At 44.1% G+C, this 24,614-nt stretch overlaps 1 protein-coding gene across 1 annotated transcript in view; it reads right to left on the reverse strand.

Moving 5' to 3' along the window:
• Nucleotides 1–24,614, reverse strand: part of LOC137376080 (protein diaphanous homolog 1-like) — a 443,374-nt gene that overhangs the window by 87,673 nt on the left and 331,087 nt on the right. The window contains exons 19-22 of the mRNA XM_068044098.1: nucleotides 18,906–19,004; nucleotides 18,514–18,608; nucleotides 17,812–17,913; nucleotides 12,808–13,047 (exon numbers count right to left, since the gene is read on the reverse strand). Coding sequence (XP_067900199.1) covers nucleotides 12,808–13,047; nucleotides 17,812–17,913; nucleotides 18,514–18,608; nucleotides 18,906–19,004 — 536 coding nt within the window. The remainder of the gene's footprint in view (nucleotides 1–12,807; nucleotides 13,048–17,811; nucleotides 17,914–18,513; nucleotides 18,609–18,905; nucleotides 19,005–24,614) is intronic.

Below are 24,614 nucleotides of genomic sequence, written 5' to 3' on the forward strand. Positions count from 1 at the left end.
ATCTTGATGAAGAATTCTGTCACATTATGGTCACTCATCCCCAAGGGGTCTCGCACAACCAGATTCTCAATTATTCCTCTCTCATTACACAATACCCAGTCTAGGATGGCCTGTTCTCTAGTTAGTTCCTCAACACATTGGTCCAGAAAACCATCCTGTATACACTCCCATGAATTCCTCCTCTATGGTATTGTGACTAATTTGATTTGCCCAATCTATATGCAGATTAACGTCACCCATAATTACAGATGTTCCTTTATCGCATACGTTTCTACTTTCCTGTTTAACGCCATTCCCAACATCACCACTACAGTTTGGGGTCTATATACAACCCCCACTAATGTTTTTTGCCCCTTAGTGTTTCTCAGCTCTACCCATACAGATTCCACATCGTCAGAGCTAATATCCTTCGTCACTATTGCGTTACTTTCCTCTTTAACCAGCATACAACTCCACTGCCTTTTACTTTTTGACTGTCCTTCCTAAATACTGAATACCTTTGGATGCTCATTTCCCATCCCTGGTCACCCTGCAGTCATGTCTCTGTAATCCCGACTATATCATACTCGTTTACGTCTATTTGCATGATTAATTCATCCACTTTATTGCGAATGCTACGCGCGTTAAGGCACAAAGCCTTAAGGCTTGACTTTTTAACATTACCTATCCCCTTCCCACTATTTTTCACTGTGGCCCTGTTTGATTCTGGCCCTTGATTTCTCTGCCTATCACTTTTCTTATTCCCCTTACATTCTTTCGTTCTTGTCCTTGATCCCCCATCCTCTGACTCCTTGCAAAGGTTCCCAGCCCATGCCATTTTAGTTTAAACCCTCCCCAACCACTCCAGCAAATACTCCCCCTAGGATATCAGTCCCAGTCCTGCCCAGGTGTAACCCATCCAGTTTGTACTGGTCCCACCTCCCCCTGAACCGGTCCCAATGTCCCAGGAGTCTAAAACCTTCCCCCTCACACCATCTCTTCAGCTACGTATTCATCCGATACAACCTACTACTTCTGCTCTGACTAGCACATGGCACTATCCTGAGATCACTACCTTTGAGGTCCGACTTTTCAACTTACTTCCTAACTCCCTATATTCTTTTAGGACCTCATCCTTTTTTTTTTTAAAAAACCTACGTTGTTTGTACCAATGTGCTCCATGACCACTGGCTGTTCACCCTCCCCCTTCAAACTGTCCTGTAACAGCTCTGAGATATCCTTGACCCTAGCACCAGGGAGGCAACATCCCATCCTGGAGTCTCGTTTGCAGCCACAGAAAAGCTCATCTATTCCCCTGACAATTGAATCCCCTATAACTATTGCATTCTCACACTTTTCACTCCTCCCCTGTGCAGCAGAGCCAATTGTGGTGCAACGAATTGGGCTGTTGCTGCTTTCCCGAGAGACCATTCCCCCCCCAACAGTATTCAAAGCAGTATATCTGTTTTGCAGGGGAATAGCCACAGGAGATTCCTGCACTGCCTGCTTAGTCCTCTTGCTCTGCCTGGTGGTCACCCATCCCCTTCCTGCCTGTGAAGTGAGCCTGTGGCGTGAGCACCTCTCTATACGTGCTATCCAGAATATTCTCCGCCTCGCGGATGCTCCAGTGTCCCCAGTCGCCGCTCCAGCTCTGAAACCCGGACTTCCAAGATCTTTCATTTTTAATGTGTTTTATACAATTTAAATGGCACACTATAAAGAAACGCCTAATTTCTAGTTAATCATCACGAAAGCACTGTCGGTAGCACTGTTGCCTCTGAGTCAGAAGGTTGTGGGTTCAAGGCCCACTCCAGAGACTTGAGCACATAATCTTGGCTGCTGCTTCAGTGCAGCGCGGAGGGAGTGCTGTACTGTCGGACGTGCCACCTTTTGGGTGAGGCAATAAACCAAGGCCCCATCTTGTTCTCTTGGGTGAATGCAAAAGGTCTCATGGCACTACTTGAAAAAAAGCAGTGTCCTGACCAATACTTACCTTAAATCAACATCACTAAAAACAGATGATTTAGTCATCATCGCATTTTGTTTATGGCACCCTGCAGTGTGCAAATGGGATGGATGTCTCTTTCTTTTATTGAAATATCTGTTTAATTCTATTGTTCTTTGAGATCTTCACTTTAAAGAACATCCAGGCAGATTCAATAACCTACTTCATTCTGCTGCGAAAAGACTACAGATTGCCAAGGACAGATTTCCAGAGGCAAATGTTGTTTCCACCAGGTTAGGTGTTGTTCACAGAACTGGTCTGCGTAACTGCAAATGGAAGTCTTAATCATGATCACCTCAACAATCAATTTCTGACCTGTTATTTTATAAACTTGTGACTCAGAAATTCAGAAAATGCATTGACACAATGGAAATGTAGGCTAAGCTAGTAAATATGATGTGTACTTCAGTAAAGATTTAAAAATTACAGATTAGCAATATGGGAGCTGCAAAATTACAGATTTCTCCCTGTCTACTGTCTCACATGAGGGAGAAAAATAGTAATTTGCTCAGAGAACATTACACAGTGTAAATCAAACTCCAGATTCAAGAGTTTAAAAAACCATTGGACTTACCCCCCACCCCACTTCTAATTTTTCAAGTTATGACTCATGTTTGATATGCAGTTTCTCAGGTGCCAGGGTTCTACCTGACCTTCAAAATCTTTGAGCTGAGCATCGTCAGTTCTTTCAGGGCACTGCAGCAGAAGACAATCCTATCCTCATCTGATCACCACATAGAAACATAATCCAGCTGCAGTTGCTGGTATATGATCAGGAGGCTGCAGCGGGGCAGGACTTGGGACTGGGTGCGGCTTTTGAGTAGCCTGGAGACATTGATATCAATTATCATGCCTCCACTGTTGAGATCAACTAACTCAGTCTAGATCAGGAATCAAATATGGGATATTCATGCTCTGTCTGATTCAGTGCTTCCTGTAATAGAATCATAGAGTTATAGAGCATAGAAACAGGCCCTTCGGCCCATCGTGTCTGTGCCGGCCATCAAGCACCTAACTACGCTAATCTCATTTTCCAGCACTTGGCCTGTAGCCTTGAATGCTATGGCGTTTCAAGTGCTCATCTAAATACTTTTTAAATGTCGTAAGGGTTCCTGCCTCTACCACCCCTTCAAGCAGTGTGTTCCAGATTCCAACCACCCTCTGGGCGAAAAGTTTTTTCTTCAAATCCCCTCTAAACCTCCTGTCCCTTATCTTAAATCTATGCCCCCTAGCTATTGACCTCTTCGCTAAGGGAAAAGGTTTCTTCCTATCTATCCCCCTCATAATTTTGTATACCTCAATCAGGTCTCCCCTCAGCCTTCTCTGCTCCAAGGAAAACAACCCCAGCCTAACTAGTCTGTCTGCATAGCTGAAGTGCTCAGCCCAGGCAACATCCTGGTGAATCTCCTCTGCACCCTCTCCAGTGCAATCACATCCTTCCTATAGTGTGGTGATCAGAACTGTACAGAATACTCCAGCTGTGGCCTAACCAGCATTTTACACAGCTCCATCATAACCTCTCTGCTCTCTATTCTATGCCTCGGCTAATAAAGGCAAATATCCCATATGCCTTCCTAACCACCTTATCTACCTACGCTGCTGCCTTCAGTGATCTATGGACAAGCACCCCAAGGTCTCTCTGACCCTCTGTACTCCCTAGGGTCCTACCATCCATTGTATATTCCCTTGCCTTGTTAGACCTCCATTTGCCACTGCTCCGCCCATCTTACCAGCCCATCTATATCGTCCTGTAGTCTAAGGCTTTCCTCCTCACTATTTACAACACCACCAATTTTCGTGTCATCTGTGAACTTACTGACATCTAAATCATTAATGTACACCTCAAACAGTAAGGGTCTCAGCACCGATCCCTGAGGTACCCCACTGGTCACAGGCCTCCAATCACAAAAACAACCCTCCACCATCACCCTCTGCCTCCTTCCACTAAGCCAATTTTGAATCCAATTTGCCAAATTACCCTGGATCCCATGGGTTTTTACTTTTTAACCAATCTCCCATGCGGGACCTTATCAAAAGCCTTACTGAAGTCCATGTAGACTACATCAACTGCTTTACCCTCATTTACACCTCTAGTCACCTCCTCAAAAAATTCAATCAAATTTGTTAGACATCACCTCCCCCTGACAAAGCCATGCTGATTATCACTGCCTCTCCAAGTGGAGATTAACCCTGTCGCAGAATATTTCCCAATAATATCCCTACCAGTGATGTTAGACTCACCGGCCTGTAATTACCTGGTTTATCCCTGCTACCCTTTTTGAATAATGGTAACACATTTGCTGTCCTCCAATCCTGTGGTACCTCTCCTGTGGCCAGACATGATCTGAAAATTTGTATCAGAGCCCCGCTATCGCCTCCCTTGTCTCAGATAGCATACATTTCATCTGGGCCTGGGGATTTATCCACCTTTAAGCCCGCTAATAAAACTAATACTTCCTCCTCTTCAATGCTAATTTGATCAAGTATATCACAATCCCCTTCCCTGATCACTACACCTACATCGTCCCTCTCCATAGTGAACACAGACGAAAAGTAATCACTCAAAACCTCACCTATGTCCTCCGGCTCCACACACAGATTGCCTCTTTGATCCCTCATGGGCCTCACTTTTTCCCTGGTTATCCTCTTGCCCCTAACATACTTATAAAATGCCTTGGGATTTTCCTTTATCTTGTCTGCCAGTGATTTTTCATGCCCCCTCTTCACTCTCCTGATTACTTTTTTTAAGTACTCCCTTGCACTTTCTATACTCCTCTAGAGCCTCCGCTGCTTTCAGCGCTTTGAATCTGCCATCCGCCTCCTTTTTTTTCCTTATCCAATCCTCTATATCCCTTGACATCCAGGGTTCCCTTGACCTGCTGGTCCTACTCTTCACCTTTACAGGAACATGCTGCACCTGATCCCTCACAATTTCCCTTCTAAATGACTCCCACTGGTCTGATGTAAACTTTCCTGTAAGAAGCTGCTACCAGTTCACTTTGGCCAGATCCTGTTTTATCATATTGAAATCTGCCTTCCCCGAATTCAGTACTCTTATTTCCGGTCCCTCTATGTCCTTTTCCATAAATCTTACAGAGTTATGGTCACTATCCCCGAAATGCTCCCTCACTGCCACTTCTACCACTTGTCGGGCTTCATTCCCTAGGATTAAGTCCAGTGCCGCCCCTCCTCTTGTAGGACTCTCTATTTGCTGGCTCAAAAAGCTCTCCTGAATGCACTTGAAGAATTCCGCCCCCTTTAAGTTTTTTGCACTAATACTATCCCCTCTAATATAGGGGAAGTTGAAATCCCATACTATTATTACCCTATTATTTTTGCAGCTGAGATTTGCCTACCAATCTGCTCCTCTACCACTGCCTGACTGTTTGGAGGCTTGTAGTACACTCCCAGCCAAGTAATAGCCCCCTTTTTGGTTTTAAGTTTGATAACATTTCCTTGAAGTGGTTTGGGACGTTTTACTACATTAAATGTGCTATATAACTGCAGGATGTTGCTGAGTGTCGCTGGTATCACCCGGTGCAGCCTGGAAGGAACCCACTGCATAAATATTAAGGCCACAGTTACCCTTTCAGCTAGAGACTATGTTACTATACTCTGATGCAAGGCTGGAGTTGTGGTTGCAGCAGGTGGCAAAGCTGAGTGACAGCTTCTTTAATGAAGTGAAGGTGCCCGATATGTTAATCCTGAGTAAAGCTAATATAGGACAAGTGCTCCCTGAATACCCACTGAGAGTGTGGCTTTCCTGCACAGTGCTCTGCTCCAACCCTCTTCTGACAGCAGCTCCTGCTCTTTGATGACTTCCTTGCTGATTCCCCTTATCCTCCAGCCCTGAAGGCAGCCTTATGACTCCATCCATTAGTGCAGTCAAACTACTTTGAAGGCAGCCAACAACAACAGATCAGAAAAATCTTGCTCTGTTTAGACCAGGAAGCTTTTCAGAGTGATAAAACAGACAAACGTTAACTAGCAGCCTGAAATAACAAACCACCAACTAACCCCTGTAAGTACAGCATGATCCCATTAATATCGCTGGTGAGGGGACTTCCCTGCCAGTTAAGGCCATGTGCTGCTGTGCAACTGCCTACACCAATGTGGTATTTGGCAAAACTTCAGCTGAAAATGTGCGCGCACTTCCTGCCCACCGTATCGGAATGTCAGGAGGCTGTTTAATGCCCAAAAAATGGGCTCTGCGTGACTGAATTTCTCGGCCAATTCAAATTGTGAATGCACACTGTGTGGGGCAATATATATTGCACTATGTGCATCAAACTGCACACTTTTTGATTTGATTTCTCCCTTAAAAACTGGTTTCAGAATCTTTCCCATTATGTCTTGCCCTTTTGTTAAATTTCAGCTGGTTTACGTGGCACTTTTGCCCTTGATCCTGCAAAAGGAAATACAAATGTATTTTGCCTCTGCCAGGAATTTTTTTTTTGCATAATTAATCTTGTCCACAAAATATGGCATTTTCTCGGTTTACAACGCTGAATGTTGTACTTGGACATTAATTTAAAGAAAGGTGCGGGGAAAATATTGGCACCATACATACTTACATCTCAAAAACACATAGAATTACCTAATTCTAACCTATTCTTCGACTAAAAAAAAAGGAATTAGCAATGAAGTACCAGAATTATTTGGTACCTAAAGTACCAGAGAGAATAAAACAAGGACACATTAGGGAAAAAAGAAAAAATGCAAAGGGATCGAGCCAGAAGCTGCTGATTGCGTAATATGCTAAGGTTCAGCAACTTTCTGTCAAAAAGAGAAAAGTTAAATGGAAAGTTTTACACAGCATAACTACAAGTTTGTAAGATCTGCAATCAGTCTTTCCATGATATCATCCTGCCTGGAAATAAACTTCAGAAAGAATAATGAATGGAGCTGCTAATACACAATGGTAGCCCTTAAGCAGTATCCGCATCTGTATGGTACGTGATTTCGAAAAAGGTTGAATTTGTGAGAAAACTGAAAAGAAAGTACATTTTTTCAGCCACTTTAATTTTCTTCCCTATTCCTTTATATAAACCATTAAGGGGATAGCTTGGAGGCTTGATCCTCGACAATGTCTCTGTCTAAATAATTCCAAGAGATGCAATTTAAAATGGGCAACTTGCAGAACTTGATGCCTGACACTGTTGACAGCATGGCAAAAATCAGAACACACTGTGTGCTACACTGTAAAAATTAAATCACTCACCAACAATCAATGCAATGATGACTTGTAAAATATATGTATTTACATACATGAAAAGAAAAAAAAATGCAGCGATATGGGGAAGAGCAGGGAAATGGGATTAACAAGTTAATTCTTTCCATGAGTTGGCACAGGCATGATGGGCTGAATGGCCTCCTTCTGTGCTGTAAGACTCTATGATTCTAACATTTGTAAGTGCCCCAATATACTACTTTAAAAATATATTTAATCTTTAAAGGAAATGTTTGTGGTTCTGCTCATGGATAAAATCTGTTTTAAAAATAGAGTATTTAGAGGGGGAAAGGCAGGTCCGAGACAGCAACACCGAGAAGAAAGAATGGAGAAGTTACAGTTAAGTGAGCAGTCCAAAGAGACCACTGGTGCTTGAAGTCACCATGGTGTGGGCAGCTCCTCTTGTAAAAAATCTCTCTCTCACTTTTCTGGCTTCTCGTCCTTTCTTCTTCCCTAATTAAATGTATCTTTTTTTCTATTCCTTGCCCCTTTCGTACTCTTCAGCCTTCTTAATTTTTACCTTTATCAGAGGAGGGGAAGCTACAGAAGAGGAGCCCAGGCAGCAGGCTGCAAGATAAAGTGGGAATCAGGTGCTGTTTAGCAGGTACCCATATTTGCCCCAACAGCCTTAAGGGGGTGGAAAATGGGTGTTAGGCAGGACCATTAAAGGCCTGATTCAGCAATGTGTCTCTCTTCACAGCAGGTACTGGGATGCATTTTTGGTTCACAAGAGAGAAGGCAGTAACACGGAATCCCAGCTCACAATACATCCTACAGGTGGACATTCTTTGAATAGGGGTCTGAAAATATATGGAGCAGCAGGTCTGAAGACCACAGGAGAATGCGAACCTAGCTACAAGAGCACAGGGTCATGTAAGAAGTACCTATCTATTCTTTTCAACCCTCAACTCTTCACTTCAGTTGCTGTATAAAAATATTTAAAATATAGAACATAAAAATTACTTGATTTTTATCAAGACTTAATTACAAATGAAAATTCACCAGTTGGTCAAAATATGCAGTGGTCGAAGGTGCTGTTGCAATGGCTATTACTTCCAATTCAAAGGCCATTCCGAATTCGACAATGATGGTTAGTTGCTGTTACTGGCTACTGGGTCACTTCATTACATTAGGTTTTAGCTATAGCTCAGCTGTGACACTCTCGTCTGAGTCAGAAGGTTGGAGTTCAAGTCCCACCCTGGAGACTTGAGCACAAAACCTCAAACAGTACTGAGGGAGTTCTGCGCTGTCAGAGGTGCCATTTTCTGGATGTGCATTAAACTGAGACCCCAACTGCCCTCTTAGGAGGATATAAAAGATTCCATGGCACTATTTCGAAGAAGAGCAGGACAGTTCTCCATAAAGGCCTAGTCAATATATACCTCTCAAGCCACGTCACTACAAAAACAGATTATCCAGTTGTTACTACATTGCTGCCATAACCTTCAAAGCAGGAGGGCCATGAGTCATGGTCAGCCCCAACCCTGGGGTTAAAGTCCCCCAGCAGGAACAAATGTTCGGTATTGGGAATGCTACTAATGATATTGTGGAGTTCCTCGTAGAACTGGTCTTTAACTTCAGGTGGGGAGCAGAGTGTTGGAGCATAAAGGCTGAGTAGGTGTACTGGACCAGAGACAGTGAGCAGTCGGATGGACAGTATGCGTTCCAGAGCCATTTGAAGGTGGCCTTATCATGCTGAGCAAAGGGTTTCTGATGGCAAAGCCCACTCCATGCTGTCTTGGTTCGTCAGGATCCCTACCTTGCCAGTAGAAGGTGTAGTCTTGCTCTCTTAAAGATGCACTTGCAGGGAGGCGTGTCTCCTGAAGTGCTGAAATGTCCACACTGAGTCTACTGAGCTCGTTGTTAATGATGGCGGTCTTCCGAGAGTCATTAATCTGTGTAACGTCTTCTGACAGGCCAGGACACATAGTTCCGACGTTCCAGCTTGCAAAACAAAGGGCTGGTACCTTCTATCCTTTTTTTGTCGTGCTGTTTGGTGCTGTGTTACAGTCCACTTGTCGAGCAATGACCCTGAGCTCCAAGCACCTATTTAAGCAGGTGGACTGACTGCTGAAGTTGTGTACCTATCACAACCTCTGCATCACCAACTCGTTCTTTCCTACTAAACTCTGTCACCAGGTTTCATGGAGACACCCAAGAGCACATTGTTGGCACCAGCTGGACCTCATCGTCACAAGGCGAGCCTCTATAAACAGTGTCCAAATCACACGCAGCTTCCACAGTGCGGACTGCGCCACCGACCACTCCCTGGTGTGCAGCAAAGTTAGACTCAAACCAAAGAAGCTGCATCACTCCAAGCAGAAGGGCTGCCCGCGCATCAACACTAACAGAATTTCTTATCCACAGCTGTTACATAAGTTTCTAAATTCACTTGAAAAAGCCCTTGAAAACACCCCTGCAGGGGATGCAGAGACGAAGTGGGCCCACATCAGAGATGCCATTTATGACTCAGCAATGACCACCTTTGGCAAATGTGAGAACCAGAATGCAGACTGGTTTCAATCTCACTTTGAAGAGCTGGAACCTGTCATAGCCTCTAAACGCACTGCACTGTTGAACTACAAGAAAGCCCCCAGCAAGTTAACATCCGTAGCACTTAAAGTAGCCAGGAACGCTGCACAAAGAACAGCCATGCGCTGTGCAAATGACTACTGGCTACACCTATGCAGTCGTATTCAGCAGGCCTCCGACACCGGAAACATCAGAGGAATGTATGATGGCATTAAGAGAGCTGTCGGGCCAACCATCAAGAAGATCGCCCCCCTCAAGTCTAAATCAGGGGACACAATCACTGACCAACGCAGTGGTTAGCACCACAGCCTTACAGCTCCAGCGGCCCGGGTTCAATTCTGGGTACTGCCTGCGTCTGTGTGGGTTTCCTCCGGGTGCTCCGGTTTCCTCCCACATGCCAAAGACTTGCAGGTTGATAAGTAAATTGGCCATTAGCAATTGCCCCTAGTATAGGTAGGTGGTAGGGAAATATAGGGACAGGTGGCGATGTGGTAGGAATATGGAATTAGTGTAGGATTAGTATAAGTGGGTGGTTGATGGTTGGCACAGACTCGGTGGGCCAAAGGGCCTGTTTCAGTGCTGTATCTCTAAACTAAACTAATGGACTGCTGGGTGGAGCACTACCTGGAACTGTACTCCAGGGAAAATGTTGCCACTGATAACGCCCTCAACGCAGCCCAGTCTCTGCCAGTCATGGATGAGCTGGACGTACAGCCATCAAAATCAGAACTCAGTGATGCCACTGATCCTCTAGCCAGTGGAAAAGCCCCTGGAAAAGACAGCATTACCCCTGAAATAATCAAGAGTGCCAAGCCTGCGATACACTCAGCACTCCAAGAGCTGCTTTGCCTGTGCTGGGATGAGGGAGCAGTATCACAGGACATGCGCGATGCCAATATCACCATCCTCTATAAGATTAAGATTAGATTAGATTAGAGATACAGCACTGAAACAGGCCCTTCGGCCCACCGAGTCTGTGCCGAACATCAACCACCCATTTATACTAATCCTACACTAATCCCATATTCCTACCAAACATCCTACCAAACATCCCCACCTGTCCCTATATTTCCCTACCACCTACCTACACTAGTGACAATTTATAATGGCCAATTTACCTATCAACCTGCAAGTCTTTTGGCTTGTGGGAGGAAACCGGAGCACCCGGAGAAAACCCACGCAGACACAGGGAGAACTTGCAAACTCCACACAGGCAGTACCTGGAATCGAACCCGGGTCCCTGGAGCTGTGAGGCTGCGGTGCTAAGAACAAGGGTGACCTCGGTGACTGCAACAACTACCGTGGAATCTCCCTGCTCAGCATAGTGGGGAAAGTCTTCGCTCGAGTTGTTTTAAACAGACTCCAGAAGCTGGCTGAGTGTGTCTACCCTAAGGCACAGTCGAGCAGAGAGATCCACCATTGACATGCTGTTCTCCCTTCGCCAACCACAGGAGAAACGCCGTGAACAACAGAGGCCCCTCTACGTTGCTTTCATTGATCTCATCAAAGCCTTTAACCTCGTCAGCAGATGTGGTCTCTTCAGACTACTAGCAAAGATCATATGTCCACCAAAAGCTAATAAGTATCATCACCTCATTCCATGAGGATATGAAAGCATAGCGGTGCTTCATCAGACCCCTTTCCTATCCTGAGTGGCATGAAACAGGGCTACACTGTTTGGGATCTTCTTCTCACTGCTGCCCTCACATGCGTTCAAGTCTTAAGAAGGAATTTTCCTCCACACAAGATCAGATGGCAGGTTGTTCAACCTTGCCCATCTTAGAGCGAAGACCAAAGTACGGAAAGTCCTCATCAGGGAACTCCTCTTTGCTGAAGATGCTGCATTAACATCCCACACAGAAGAGTGTCTGCAGAGACTCATCGACAGGATTGCGGCTGCCTGCAACGAATTTGGCCTAACCATCAGCCTCAAGAAAACGGTCATGGGACAGGACATCAGAAATGTTCCATCCATCAGTATCGGTGACCATGCTCTGGAAGTGGTTCAAGAGTTCACCTACCGAGGCTCAACTATCACCAGTAACCTGTCTCTAGATGCAGAAATCGACAAGCACATGGGAAAGGCTTCCACTGCTATGTCCAGACTGGCCAAGAGGGTGTGGGAAAATGGCGCATGACACGGAACACGAAGGTCCGAGTGTATCAAGCCTGTGTCCTCAGTACCTTGCTCTGCAGCAGCGAGGCCTGGACAATGTATGTCAGCCAAGAGCGACGTCTCAACTCATTCCATCTTCGCTGCCTCCGGAGAATCCTTGGCATCAGGTGGCAGGACCGTATCTCCAACACAGAAGTCCTCGAGGAGGCCAACATCCCCAGCTTATACACACTACTGAGTCAGCGGCGCTTGAGATGGCTTGGCCATGTGAGCCGCATGGAAGATGGCAGGATCCCCACGAACGCACTGTACAGCGAGCTCATCACTGGTATCAGACCCACCGGCCGTCCATGTCTCCGCTTTAAAGACGTCTGCAAACGCGACGTGAAAGTCCTGTGACATTGACCGCGAGTCATGGGAGTCAGTTGCCAGTGATCACTAGAGCTGGCGGGCAGCCATAAAGGGGGGGCTAAAAGGTGGCAAGTCGAAGAGACTTAGCAGTTGACAGGAAAAAAGACAGAAGTGCAAGGAGAGAGCCAACTGTATAACAGACTTGACAACCAATTTTATCTGCAGCGTCTGTGGAAGATTCTGTCACTCTAGAATTAGCCTTTATAGCCACTCCAGGCGCTGCTCCACAAACCACTGACCACCTCCAGGCGCTTACCCATTGTCTCTCAAGACAAGGCGGCCAAAGAAGACGACTACATTGCTGTTTGTGGGAACTTGCTGTGTGCAAACTGGCTGCTGTGTTTCCTGAAATTACAACAGTGACTAAACTTTAAAAATAGTTCATTGCTTGTAAAATACTTTGAGACTGGTTGAGGTTATGAAAGGCACGGTCTAAGTCCAAGTCTGTCTTTCTTATCAATACCTAACCGTTTTCAAGCAATCCATTTGACTAAACTAAATGTGCTGTAATCACATTTTGACAGTAGCACTTACTTTGCAAAGGAAACTGACGCTGAACCCAAATGCTCCAGCATTCCGCGATCCTGCGTTCATGAAGTTCCCCACCAACAAGATGATTTCCATCAGTTTGGAAAAATTCTCACTGCTCCTCACTTCCTCACAGGCTGCCTTCACCGATACAATGTCTGGTTTAAGGTTATTAACCTGCTCTTCGAATTGGAGCAGAAATAGAATAGCGCTCAGTCGGGGCCTCAGACGGGTCACAGAACCGATCTGCAATTATAAAGGACAAAAGTGGTTAATTGCGACTGAGAAGGAAAACGTAAAAATACAATGACATCACATCCTTGTGACAAACTGAAGTGATTGTGATCCTGAGACATAAGAATATAATCTAGGCTAACACTCCAGTTCAGCAGTGAGTGAGTGTTGCACTCAAGAGGTGCCACCTTTCAGATAAGATATTGTGCCTGTCTGTCTTCTCAGGTGGATACAGAAGATCCCATGGCCACAATTTCAAAGAGAAGCAAGACAGTTCTCCCTGGGGTCTTGGCCAATATTTATCCTCAAGCATCATCACTGTACAGACTGGTCATTATCACATTGTTATTTGTGGGACCTTGATGTGTGCAAATTGGTTGCCACATACAAATATACGAACATACATTTGATAAGGTGCCACATCAAAGGTTATTGTGGAAAATAAAAGCTCATGGTGAAGGGGGTAACATACTGGCACGGATAGAAGATTGGCTAGCTAACAGGAAACAGAGTAGGGTCATTTTCTGGTTTGCAAAATGTAACGAGTGGTGTGCTACAGGGATCTGTGCTGGGGTCTCAACAATTTACAATTTATATAAATGACTTGGATGAAGAGACCGAATGTATGGTTGCTAAATTTGCTGATGACACAAAGATAGGTAGGAAAGTAAGTTGTGAAGAGGACATAAGGAGGATACAAAGGGATATAGATAGGTTAAGTGAGTGGGCAAAGATCTGGCAAATGGAATATAATGTGGGAAAATGTGAAATTGTCCATTTTGGCAGGAAGAATAAAAAAAGCATATTATCTAAATGGTGAGAGATTGCAGAACTCGGAGATAGAGAGAGATCTGGGTGCCCTAGTGCATGAATCACAAAAGGTTAATATGCAGGTACAGCAGGTAATTGGGAAAGCTAATAGAATGTTATCATTTATTGCGAGGGGAATTGAATAGAAAAGTAAGGAGGTTATGCTTCAGCGATACAGAGCATTGGTGAGACCACATCTGAAGTACTGTGTACAGTACTGGTCTCCTTATTTAACGAAGGATATAAATGCATTGGAAGCAGTTCAGCGAAGGTTTACTGGACTAATATCCGAAATGGGCGGGTTGTTTTATGAGGAAAGATTGGACAGGCTTGGCTTGTATCCACTTGAATTTAGAAGAGTAAGAGGTGACTTGATTGAAACATATAGGATCCTGAGTGGTCCTGACAGGGTGGATGTGGAAAGGATCTTCCCTCTTGTGGGAGAATCTAGAACTAGGGGTCACTGTTTAAAAATAAGGGGTCGCCATTTAAGACAGAGATGAGGAGAAATTTTTTCTCTGAGGGTCCTGAGTCTTTGGAACTCTCTTCCTCAAAAGGCAGTGGAAGCAGAGTCTTTGAATATTTTTAAGGCAGAGGCAGATAGATTCTTGATAAGCAAGGGTGTGAAAGGTTATTGGGGGTAGGCAGGAATGTGGAGTTGAGGTTACGATCATATGAGCCATGATCTTGCTGAATGGATGAGCAGGCTCGAGGGGCCGAGTGGCCTAGTCCAGCTCCTAATTTGTACATAATGGATTTTTATAAAGTTTCATTGTCTGTGAAATGCTTGGGACGCCCAAGGATGAAGTTAGTTTCTTTCTCTCCTTCTCTCCCTCTCTCTCTTGCTTTTTTTCTTCATTTTCAAAAAGCTGTGATAAAGGTCTCAGAAGGGTAAGGTTGTGGTGACTCAACCAGAGCTTTCACTATTCAATGATCCTTCCTGGAAAGTACATGCATCAATATTGGGTGAGAACTAGGCTAGGTTCAGCTATGCTGCCCTTAATGGTTTGATAACATGTGGATACTCTTCGGCTAATAAGAGGCAAATAAGAAGCATGGCTATATTGGAAGGCTGAAAGGACACTTTTATCCACAATTCTTCCTCATTTCATGCTGAAAAACAATTTTCAGAAAACTATTTGCTGGCTTATTTCTGTTGAAAAGGAACAATTAGGGAGATTAAACAAATTTAGCCGTGGAAACACAACTTCCTCTTTCTTGTTCAGTTTGTGACATCATTGACAGGGAGTCACTCTGACTAATTGTATTGGTTGCAGTGGGGCGACAATTTCAGGCTTACCCAAGAATCACTCAGTCCTGAGAGCGCAAGGTACTGGCAAGGTACTCTGAGACTTTGCTACCTTTTAAGCACACTTACCATGCCACTTCACACCATGGAATTTATCAATCCAAGAATGAACAGAGGCACAGATCAGAATAGACAGCTGTTACAATTGCATTTTTGTCTTTAATCTTCACCTTTCCTGTCTCTCCTAATGCCAGCGAATCGTTCAATTTCTAATTGAGGTGAATTAACTGAGCACTGACTAGGGATGAATCTAGGACATCTATGTGATTCAGAGATATGACTGGGAATTTCCTCATATCTCTTCCAACTGTATTGCTGTAACTTCTCCAGAAATGTGGCAGAAAACATGTGTTCTTTTGCATTTGAAAAGATGAATAATGTTTGCTTTCATGTGCACAGAAATAACACATTGTATTTATAATCAAATAAGAACAGAAAATGCTGGAAATACTCAGCAGGCCAGGCAGCATCTGTGGAGAGTGAAACAGAGGTAACGTTTTAGGGTCTGAGACCTTTCATCAGAACCAGCAAAAGTTGGAAACGTATTAGGCTTTGAGCAAGTGAAAAGGGGGGTGGGGGGGGGGGGGGGGAAGAACAACAAAAGGGAAGATCTACGATCGGGAGGAGGGCAGGAGAGATTAACTGAAAAAAGGTTGCAACGTACAAAGCCAAAGGGAGTGGTAATGGGACAAGACAAGTTTGAGGTGTTAATGGCAGGATAGCAGCTGTATAAACACAAAATAAAAGGATTAAGAAACAAGAGGGGCTAAAAACAACGAACCAGCAAAAAAACAGGTTAAAAGAAAAAAGCGGGGGCAGACGTTATGAACTACAATTATTAAACTCAATTATGAGTCCGGAAGGCTGCCAAGTGCCCAGCCGAAAGAGGAGGTACTGTTCCTCGAGCTTGTGTTGAGCTTCATTTGAACACTGTAGCAGGCCAAGGACAGAAAGGTCAGCGAGGGAGCAAGGTAGAGAACTGAACCAATGAACGTGCATATTTGTCATAAGAAAACAATATTAATAAACTGACAAGCAATGCTATCTTGAGATAACAGGCACAGAAATAAAAGGTGATCAACTAGAAGTCGAGTCCCACAGTTCTTCAAGAACACAAGAAATAGGAGCAGAAGTAGACCATATGGCCCATCGAGCCTGCTCCGCCATTCAATACGATCATGGCTGATCTTGGGCTTCAATTCCACTTTCCTGTCCGCTCCCCATATCCCGATTCCCTGCGAGACCAAAAATCTATCTCTTCCAGCCTTAAATGTATTCAATGATTCAACCCTCTGGGGTAGAGAATTCCAAAGATTCACAACCCTTTGAGTGAAGTAATTTCTCCTCATCTCAGTCCTGAATGATTGACCCCTTATCCTGAGACTGTGTCCCCATGTTCTAGATTCCCTGATCAGTGGGAACAATCTCTCTGTTTTTATCCTATCAAACCCTTTCAGAATCTTGTATGTCTCCTCTCATTCTTCTAAACTACAGAGAATATAGGCCTAATTTACTCAGCCTCTCATCGGACAAACCCCTCATCTCAGGGACCAATCTAGTAAATCCTCACTGCACTGCCTCCAGTGCAAGTATATCCTTTCTTAAATGTGGAGACCAAAACTGCACACAGTATTCCAGGTGCGGTCTCACCGAAGCCCTGTACAATTTTAGTAAGACTTCTTTATTCCTATACTCCAATTCCGTTGCAATAAAGGCCAACATGCCATTTGCCTTCCTAATAGCCTGCTACACCTGTATGTTAACTTTGTGCATTCCTTGTACGAGTACTCCCAGGTCTCTCTGAACATCAACCCTTATCAGTTTCACGCCTTTTCAAAAATATTCTGCTTTTCTATTTTTACAACCAAAGTGAGCCACTTCACACTTCCCTACATTATACTCTATTTGCCGTCTTGTTGCCCACTCACTTAACCTGTCTATCTCTTTGCAGCGCCTCTCCATCCTCCCTGCAGCTTACCTTTCCACCAAGCTTTGTATCATCAGCAATCTTAGCTACATTACTCTCTGTCTCTTCACAGGATCTAATGTCATAGCTCTGAACCAATTCTGCTGGATGTGATCCAAACAGTAGAAGGGAAAATGGGAATCAATTTTCCTTTAGCATAATCAGTAAGTATCATCCTTCAGTGACATTGTAAAGTGCAATTAATACAATCCACAGCCTGGGTCCTTGTAATAGTCATAGCTCAGGAATTAAACCTCTTTGGCATTTACTGACAGCTCATGAAAAAGCTTCACTACCACTTTTGCATCAATTGTGAAAGGCTTTGGGTATCAATGCAGAACTGACAGTATGATTCAGCAGTTAGGTTAGTAACCAGAATGCAAACAACACTAAAGACAAGAGATACGACACCATGAGAGATAGCCTCATAAACTGGTGGGTTACATGCTGACCGCAGCATAACTGCAGCTGAGTGTAAAGGTAACTTTACATAAATTCTGAATATAAGTTAACACACTGTCGCTGATTTAGAGCAATACAGAGGCTGCAAAATTAATTGGGGTCTCCCAGTTCCATATGGTGCTAGCCCAAGAATGATACAAGCAGCATAACTGCCCAACGATGACGAACTGGAGACTATTTTATTCTATTTGCTGAGTTATCATGGCGTTAGCAACTAATGAATACATACAATTACTCCAAACTGCTCAGGTTCTGAGAGATCATTGTATTCTTCTTTCAGCTCAGCTAATGCATTCAACTGTTCCTGCTGAGGAAGCTGTTTAATGAGATTCTGAAAAGAAGATAGATTCATGTTATTATCCAAACTGCAAGAATAACATTTTATCCTGCACTACAGTAACCATGGTCAGTTGACCAGCATATAACTGCTGGTACATTATAACTACTATAGTCAGGGGAAAACTCTCCACTGGCTGGAGCCATAAGTCACAAAGGAAGATGGTTGGAGGACAACCATTTCAGCCATAAGGACATCGCTGTTCTGAGGAACTCAGAACAATGTCGTAAACCGAACTATCTTCAGCTGCTTCATCAATTACCTGGGGGTCACCACTGACCAGAAACTTAACTAGACAAGCCACATAAATACTGTGGCTGCAAGTGCAGGTCAGAAGCTAGGAATTCTGTGGCGAGTAACTCACCTCCTGACTTCCCAAAGCCCGTCCATCATCTACAAGGCACAAGTCAGGAGTGTGATGGAATACTCTCCACTTGCCTGGATGAGTGCAGCTCCAACAACAACTCAAGAAGCTTAAAGGTGCCACATAAATATAAGTTGTTATTGTTAGATGCTTTGCATACATCCCACTCCTAATACGTGTGGTAAAACCAGAGCTATAAACCAGATAATAGGAAAAACTTGAAGACTTGCCTGGATAAGTGATTCTGTCAGAACCTTCTCATCCACTTCAAGAATCACTCTCTTGATTTGATCGTATGGCAAACGGAAAGAACCCAAGAAGATAGCTATACAAAACAAAACACATTGTATGCATACAAACAGTACAATCCACATGTGCATTTAGCCCAATACAGATTAAGCAGAAAACAATTTGATCAGTTCAAATCAGTCTGCACAAGACATATTTTCAGCGGTTTTCTCATTACAAAAGGTAATTTCAAACGTTATTTTGTAAACCTATTATCTAGCTTTGATTATTTTGTTTGTCACTGAATAAATGCTATTCTATAGAGACAAAAGGTGGATTAGACACATTCATATCACTGCATACTAATACTTCAGCATTCCTTCCGCGTACTTACATAGATTCTGAGCTGTTTTCCCATCCATCACTTTTAGTTCTTTAACTTTTTTCTTCTGTGTTGTTTTCTGGTCATCCATGTCCTGTTGTTCCTTCTTGGCTGTGTACAAAAATATGCACTATTACTTGGAATTGATGTTCCACAGTTAAAGGTTAACAAATGAAAATGGTAAATGAAATATTACGCTGTAATAGTTTTAATTTTTGGATATATCGTACAACCACACTTCAAAGCTATACTCCAAGTCAAGACGGAACACAAACTGAGCTGGGGAGACACACAAGGTTGAAAAAAATGGGGCTTGTACGTTTCGACCGCTGGACTTTGTAACATGATGAACTTTTTAAAAACTGTGATTTTTAATGTAGTGTAAGATGGAGTCAGAAAAGTCAGGTGATCTCATCAACTCTGTTTAAAGACAAGGCAGGGTTCTTGGTTACCAGGACAACAAAGAACCCAGATCAAACCTTTTTGAAAAGCAGAGACTGCAGGGGCATAACACCTGAAGAACAACGGGTTTCACCCTCCGTGACATTCAGATTGTAAAACAAACAATCAATGGTTCTGAAAATGCAAACATGAATTGAAAGGAGCAACACCTGGAAATAATGGAAGCTCGGGTGGCTCTGCTGTAGCCAGAATTGTGGACTTTGCATGTTGGAAAAGACAAATGGCCACTGACTTGCGTTTCCAGATAACTTCAGATTTTCGGAAGGCAGCCAGGCTGTAAGGAAGACCAGAAGATGACCAGTGGTGGCAGCCTTAGAGAGGAAAGAGAGAGAGGGAGAATGCCTGTTTTCAGAAGACTGATACAGCGAAAGGCTGTAAAGACTTGAACCTGTTTTGAAAGTCAAGGTTTGCGGAGAAGAAAAGACCAAGAGTATCATCTTACGCACACATCTCCAGGTCGAAAGTGCTCAGAAGAAGTGAGTGGAAAGGACATTGATTTTGAGAAAGGTCTGGGAGATACAACCTTTTGCAACTAGAAGTTTGGGACTTTTAGCTGCAAGGATTTCCCCATCAAGGAGGACTATGTAATGTATAAGTGTGGTGTGAGGTTTTCAAGTGTTTTAATAAGTGAAGAAAACACCTTTCTTTGTAATTTGGGGTATCAGCTACTTACAAAGTGCTATTTAGTTAATGGGGATATTTTTAGTTTAGTTGTTAAACGAAAAGTTTGCAAATGTGAAATCTTGTGTAATTTTTAAAATTGGTCTGGGAAGTTCATATCTCTTGTTTTAATTTTAACGGCCTTACTGAGGTCATATCAACAACAACATTTTGAAGTGCAAAATCTCATTGATGGCATGAGTAAGAAATAAAGTAGCTAGAGGTAAGAGGAGGAGGCAGGAGAACTACATTTTCTATTTTGAGTGTTCTCTGTCTCTCCCAACTTCTGTCCTCTATGCTCTGGAGTCAACTGTGGCTCAGTGGGTAGTACTCTCACCCAAATCAGAATGTTGTGGGTTCAAGACCCATTCCAAAGACTTTAGCACAAAATCTAGGCTGATACTCCAGTTCACTACTGAGGGAGTTCTATATTGTCAAAAGTGCTGTCCTTTGGATGAGATTTTAAACCAAGACTCTGTTTACCCGCTCAAAAGATCTCACATTTCAAACAAAAATGGGGGAGTTCTCTGCTGGCTGCTATTTAAAGCTCAACCAGTATCACTAAAATAGATTATCTGGTCATTATGCGCAATGCCAATATCATCACCCTGTATAAGAACAAGGGTGACCACGGTAACTGCAACAACTACCCCCGTGGAATCTCCCTGCTCAGCACAGTGGGGAAAAGCCATCGCTCGAGTCATTTTAAACAGACTCCTGAAGCTGGATGACTGGGTCTACCCTGAGGCGCAGTGCAGCTTTCGAGCAGAGAGATCCACTATTGACATGCTGTTCTCCCTTCGCCAGCTACAGGAGAAATGCCACGAACAACGGATGCTCCTCTACATTGCCTTCATAGATCTCACCAAAGCCTTTGACCTCGTCAGCAGACGTGGTCTCTTCAGACTACTAGCAAAGATCAGATATCCACTGAAGTTACTAAGCATCATCACCTTGTTCCACGATAATATGAAAGGCACAATTCAGCATAATGGTGCCTCATCAGATCCTTCCCATCCTGAGTGGTGTGAAACAGGGCTGTGTTCTCGCACCCACACGGTTTGGGATCATCTTCTCACTGCTGCTCTCTCACGCGTTTAAGTCTTCAGAAGAAGGAATTTTCCTCCACACAAGATCAGATGGCAGGTTGCTCAACCTTGCCCGTCTTAGACCGAAGTCCAAAGTACGGAAAGTCCTCATCATGGAACTCCTCTTTGCTGACGTGTCAGTGGGGAGCACTTCGGGGATAGTGACCATAACTCTAAGATTTAAGGTAGTTATGGAAAAGGACAAAGATGGACCAGAAATAAAAGGTACTGAATTGGGGGAAGGCCGATTTCAATACGATAGAACAGAATCTGGCCAAAGTGGACTGGGAGCAGCTACTTGTAGGAAAGTCTACATCACATTAGTGGGTGTCATTCAAAGAGGAAGTTGTGAGAGTTCTGAGCCAACATATACCTGTTACGGTAAAGGGTAGGACTAACAGGACCAGGGAACCCTGGTTGTCAAGGGATAGAGAGGATTGGATCAGGAAAAAATAGGAGGCTTACGGCAGATCCCAAGTGCTGAAAACAGCAGAGGCACTTGAGGAGTATAGAAAGTGTAGGGTGGCACTTAAAAAAAGTAATTAGGAGAGCGAAGAGGGGACATGAAAAAACACAGGCAGGCAAGATAAAGGAAAATCCCAAGGCGTTTTATAAGTATATTAAGGGTAAGAGGACAACCAGGGAAAGAGTAGGGCCCATTAGGGACCAACATGACAATCCTTGTGTGGAGCCGGAGGACACAGATGAAGTTTTAAATGATTACGTTTCATCGGTGTTCACTATGGAGAAGGACGATGTAGGTGTGGAGATCAAGGAGGGGGATTGTGATATACTTGAACATATTAGCATTGTAAGGGAGGAAGTATTAGCTGTTTTAGCAAACTGAAAAGTGGATACATCCTCAGGCCCAGATGAGATGTATCCCAGGCTGTTATGTGAGGCAAGGGAGGAGATAGCAGGGGCTTTGACACAAATTTTCAAATCCTCTCTGGCCACAGGAGAGGTACCAGAGGACTGTAGGACAGCGAATGTGGGACCATTATTCAAGTAGGGTAGCAGGGATAAATCAGGTAATTACAGGCTGGTGAGTCTAACATCAGTGGTTGGGAAAATATTGTAAAAAATTCTGAGGGACAGGATTAATCTCCACTTGGAGAGGCAGGGATTAACCAGGGATAGTCAGCATGGCTTTGTCACGGGGAGATCGTGTCTAACTAACTTGATTGAATTTTTCGAGGTGGTGACTAGATGTATCGATGAGGGTAAAGCAGTAGATGGATACATGGATTTCACTAAGACTTTTGATAAGGTCCCACATGGGAGATTGGTTAAGAAGGTAAGAGCCCATGGGATCCAAGGCAAATTGGACCCAAAATTGGCTTAGTGGCAGGAGGCAGAGCGTAATGGTCGAGGGCTGTTTTTGCGATTGGAAGCCTGTGACCAGTGGTGTACCACAGGGATCGGTGCTGGGACCCTTGCTGTTTGTAGTGTACATTAATGATTTAGGCGTGAATATAGGAGGTATGATCAGTAAGTTCGCAGATGACACGAAAATTGGTGGTGCTATAAATGGTGAGGAGCAAGTCCTTAGATTACAGGGGGATTATAGATGGGCTGGTAAAATGGGTGGCGCAGTGGCAAATGGAATTTAATCCTGAAAAGTGTGAGATAATGCATTTTGGGAGGACTAACAAGGCAAGGGAATATACAATGGATGGTAGGACCCTAGGAAGTACAGAGGGTCAGAGGGATCTTGGTGTACTTGTCCATAAATCACTGAAGGCAGCAGCACAGGTAGATAAGGTGGTTAGGAAGGCATATGGGATACTTGCCTTTATTAGCTGAGGCATAGAATATAAGAGCAGAGAGGTTATAATGGAGCTGTATAAAATACTAGTTAGGCCACAGCTGGAATACTGTGTACAGTTCTGGTCACCACATTATAGGAAGGATGTGATTGCCCTGGAGAGGGTGCAGAGGAGATTCACCAGGATGTTGCCTGGGCTGGAGCATTTCAGTTCTGAAGAGAGACTGAAAAGGCTGGGGTTGTTTTCCTCAGAGCAGAGAAGGCCGAGGGGGGACATGATTGAGGTGTACAAGATTATGAGGGGCATTGATAGGTTAGATAGGAAGAAACTTTTTCCCTTAGCGGAGGGGTCAAGGACCAGGGGGCATAGATTTAGGATAAGGGGCAGGAGGTTTAGGGGGGATTTGAGAAAAAAAACTTTTCACCCAGAGGGTGGTTGGAATCTGGAACGCACTGCCTGAAGAGGTGGTGGAGGCAGGAACCCTTAAAACATTAAAGAAGTATCTAGATGAGCACTTGAAACACCATAGCATACAAGGCTATGGGCCAAGTGCAGGAATATGGGATTAGAATAGTTGGATGCTGGATGGCCGGCACAGACATGATGGGCCTAAGGGCCTGTTTCTGTGCTGTATAACTCATGACTCCAACATCCCACACGGAAGAGTGTCTTCAGAGACTCATCGACAGACTTGAGGCTGCCTGCAACGAATTTGGCCTAACCATCATAAGAACTAGGAGCAGGAGTAGGCAATTCAGCCCCTCAAGCCTGCTCCGCCATTCAATACGATCATGGCTGATCTCATCTTGGCCTCAACTCCACTTTCCTGCCCGTTCTCCATAACCTTTCAACCCATTTCTAATTAAAATGTCCCGGCATCACCGCACTTTGGGGTAGTGAATTCCACAGATTCACGACCCTTTGAGAGAAGTGGTTTCTCCTCATATAATAAAAGCAAAATACTGCGGATGCTGGAAATTTGAAACAAAAACAAGAAATGCTGGAATCACTCAGCAGGTCTGGCAGCATCTGTGGAAAGAGAAGCAGAGTTAACGTTTCGGGTCAGTGACCCTTCTTCGGAGAAGGGTCACTGACCCGAAACGTTAACTCTGCTTCTCTTTCCACAGATGCTGCCAGACCTGAGTGATTCCAGCATTTCTTGTTTTTGTTTCAGATTTCCAGCATCCGCAGTATTTTGCTTTTATTTTAGTGTTTAATTCACTGCCACTTCTCTTCCAGGAATGCCTACCTTGAAGAAGTTCTGCTCTTCTCTCCGACGGGATTTTCATTTGTCTCTTTTACCTTGTTCACCTTCATTGCTTTCTATTTCCCTCCTGGTGTTTGATAAGGTATCTACCAAAACTCATTTTCACAGCCACATCTCCTTCCTCAGTGACTGTCTCCGGCTCCGACTTATTCCACGTGGATTCCAACTGCAGTTTCACCCATCATGCTTTGAAACCACCCAGGATCACAGGTATCTCCGAGAAATACAACGTTCCTCGGACTGCTACTCTCGCTGCATCCTGAGATCCACACTCAGTGCTATGCGCCGCCACATGCACACACTGGACCTCTCTCTCCAGCAGCACCGCCTCACCTTATCTCAAACATCCGAAGAAGGGTCACTGACCCGAAACGTTAACTCTGCTTCTCTTTCCACAGATGCTGCCAGACCTGCTGAGTGATTCCAGCATTTCTTGTTTTGGTTTCTCCTCATCTCTGTTTTAAATCTGCTACCC

Source organism: Heterodontus francisci, chromosome 12 (assembly GCF_036365525.1).
Source record: "Heterodontus francisci isolate sHetFra1 chromosome 12, sHetFra1.hap1, whole genome shotgun sequence".
NCBI classification, from domain to species: domain Eukaryota; kingdom Metazoa; phylum Chordata; class Chondrichthyes; order Heterodontiformes; family Heterodontidae; genus Heterodontus; species Heterodontus francisci.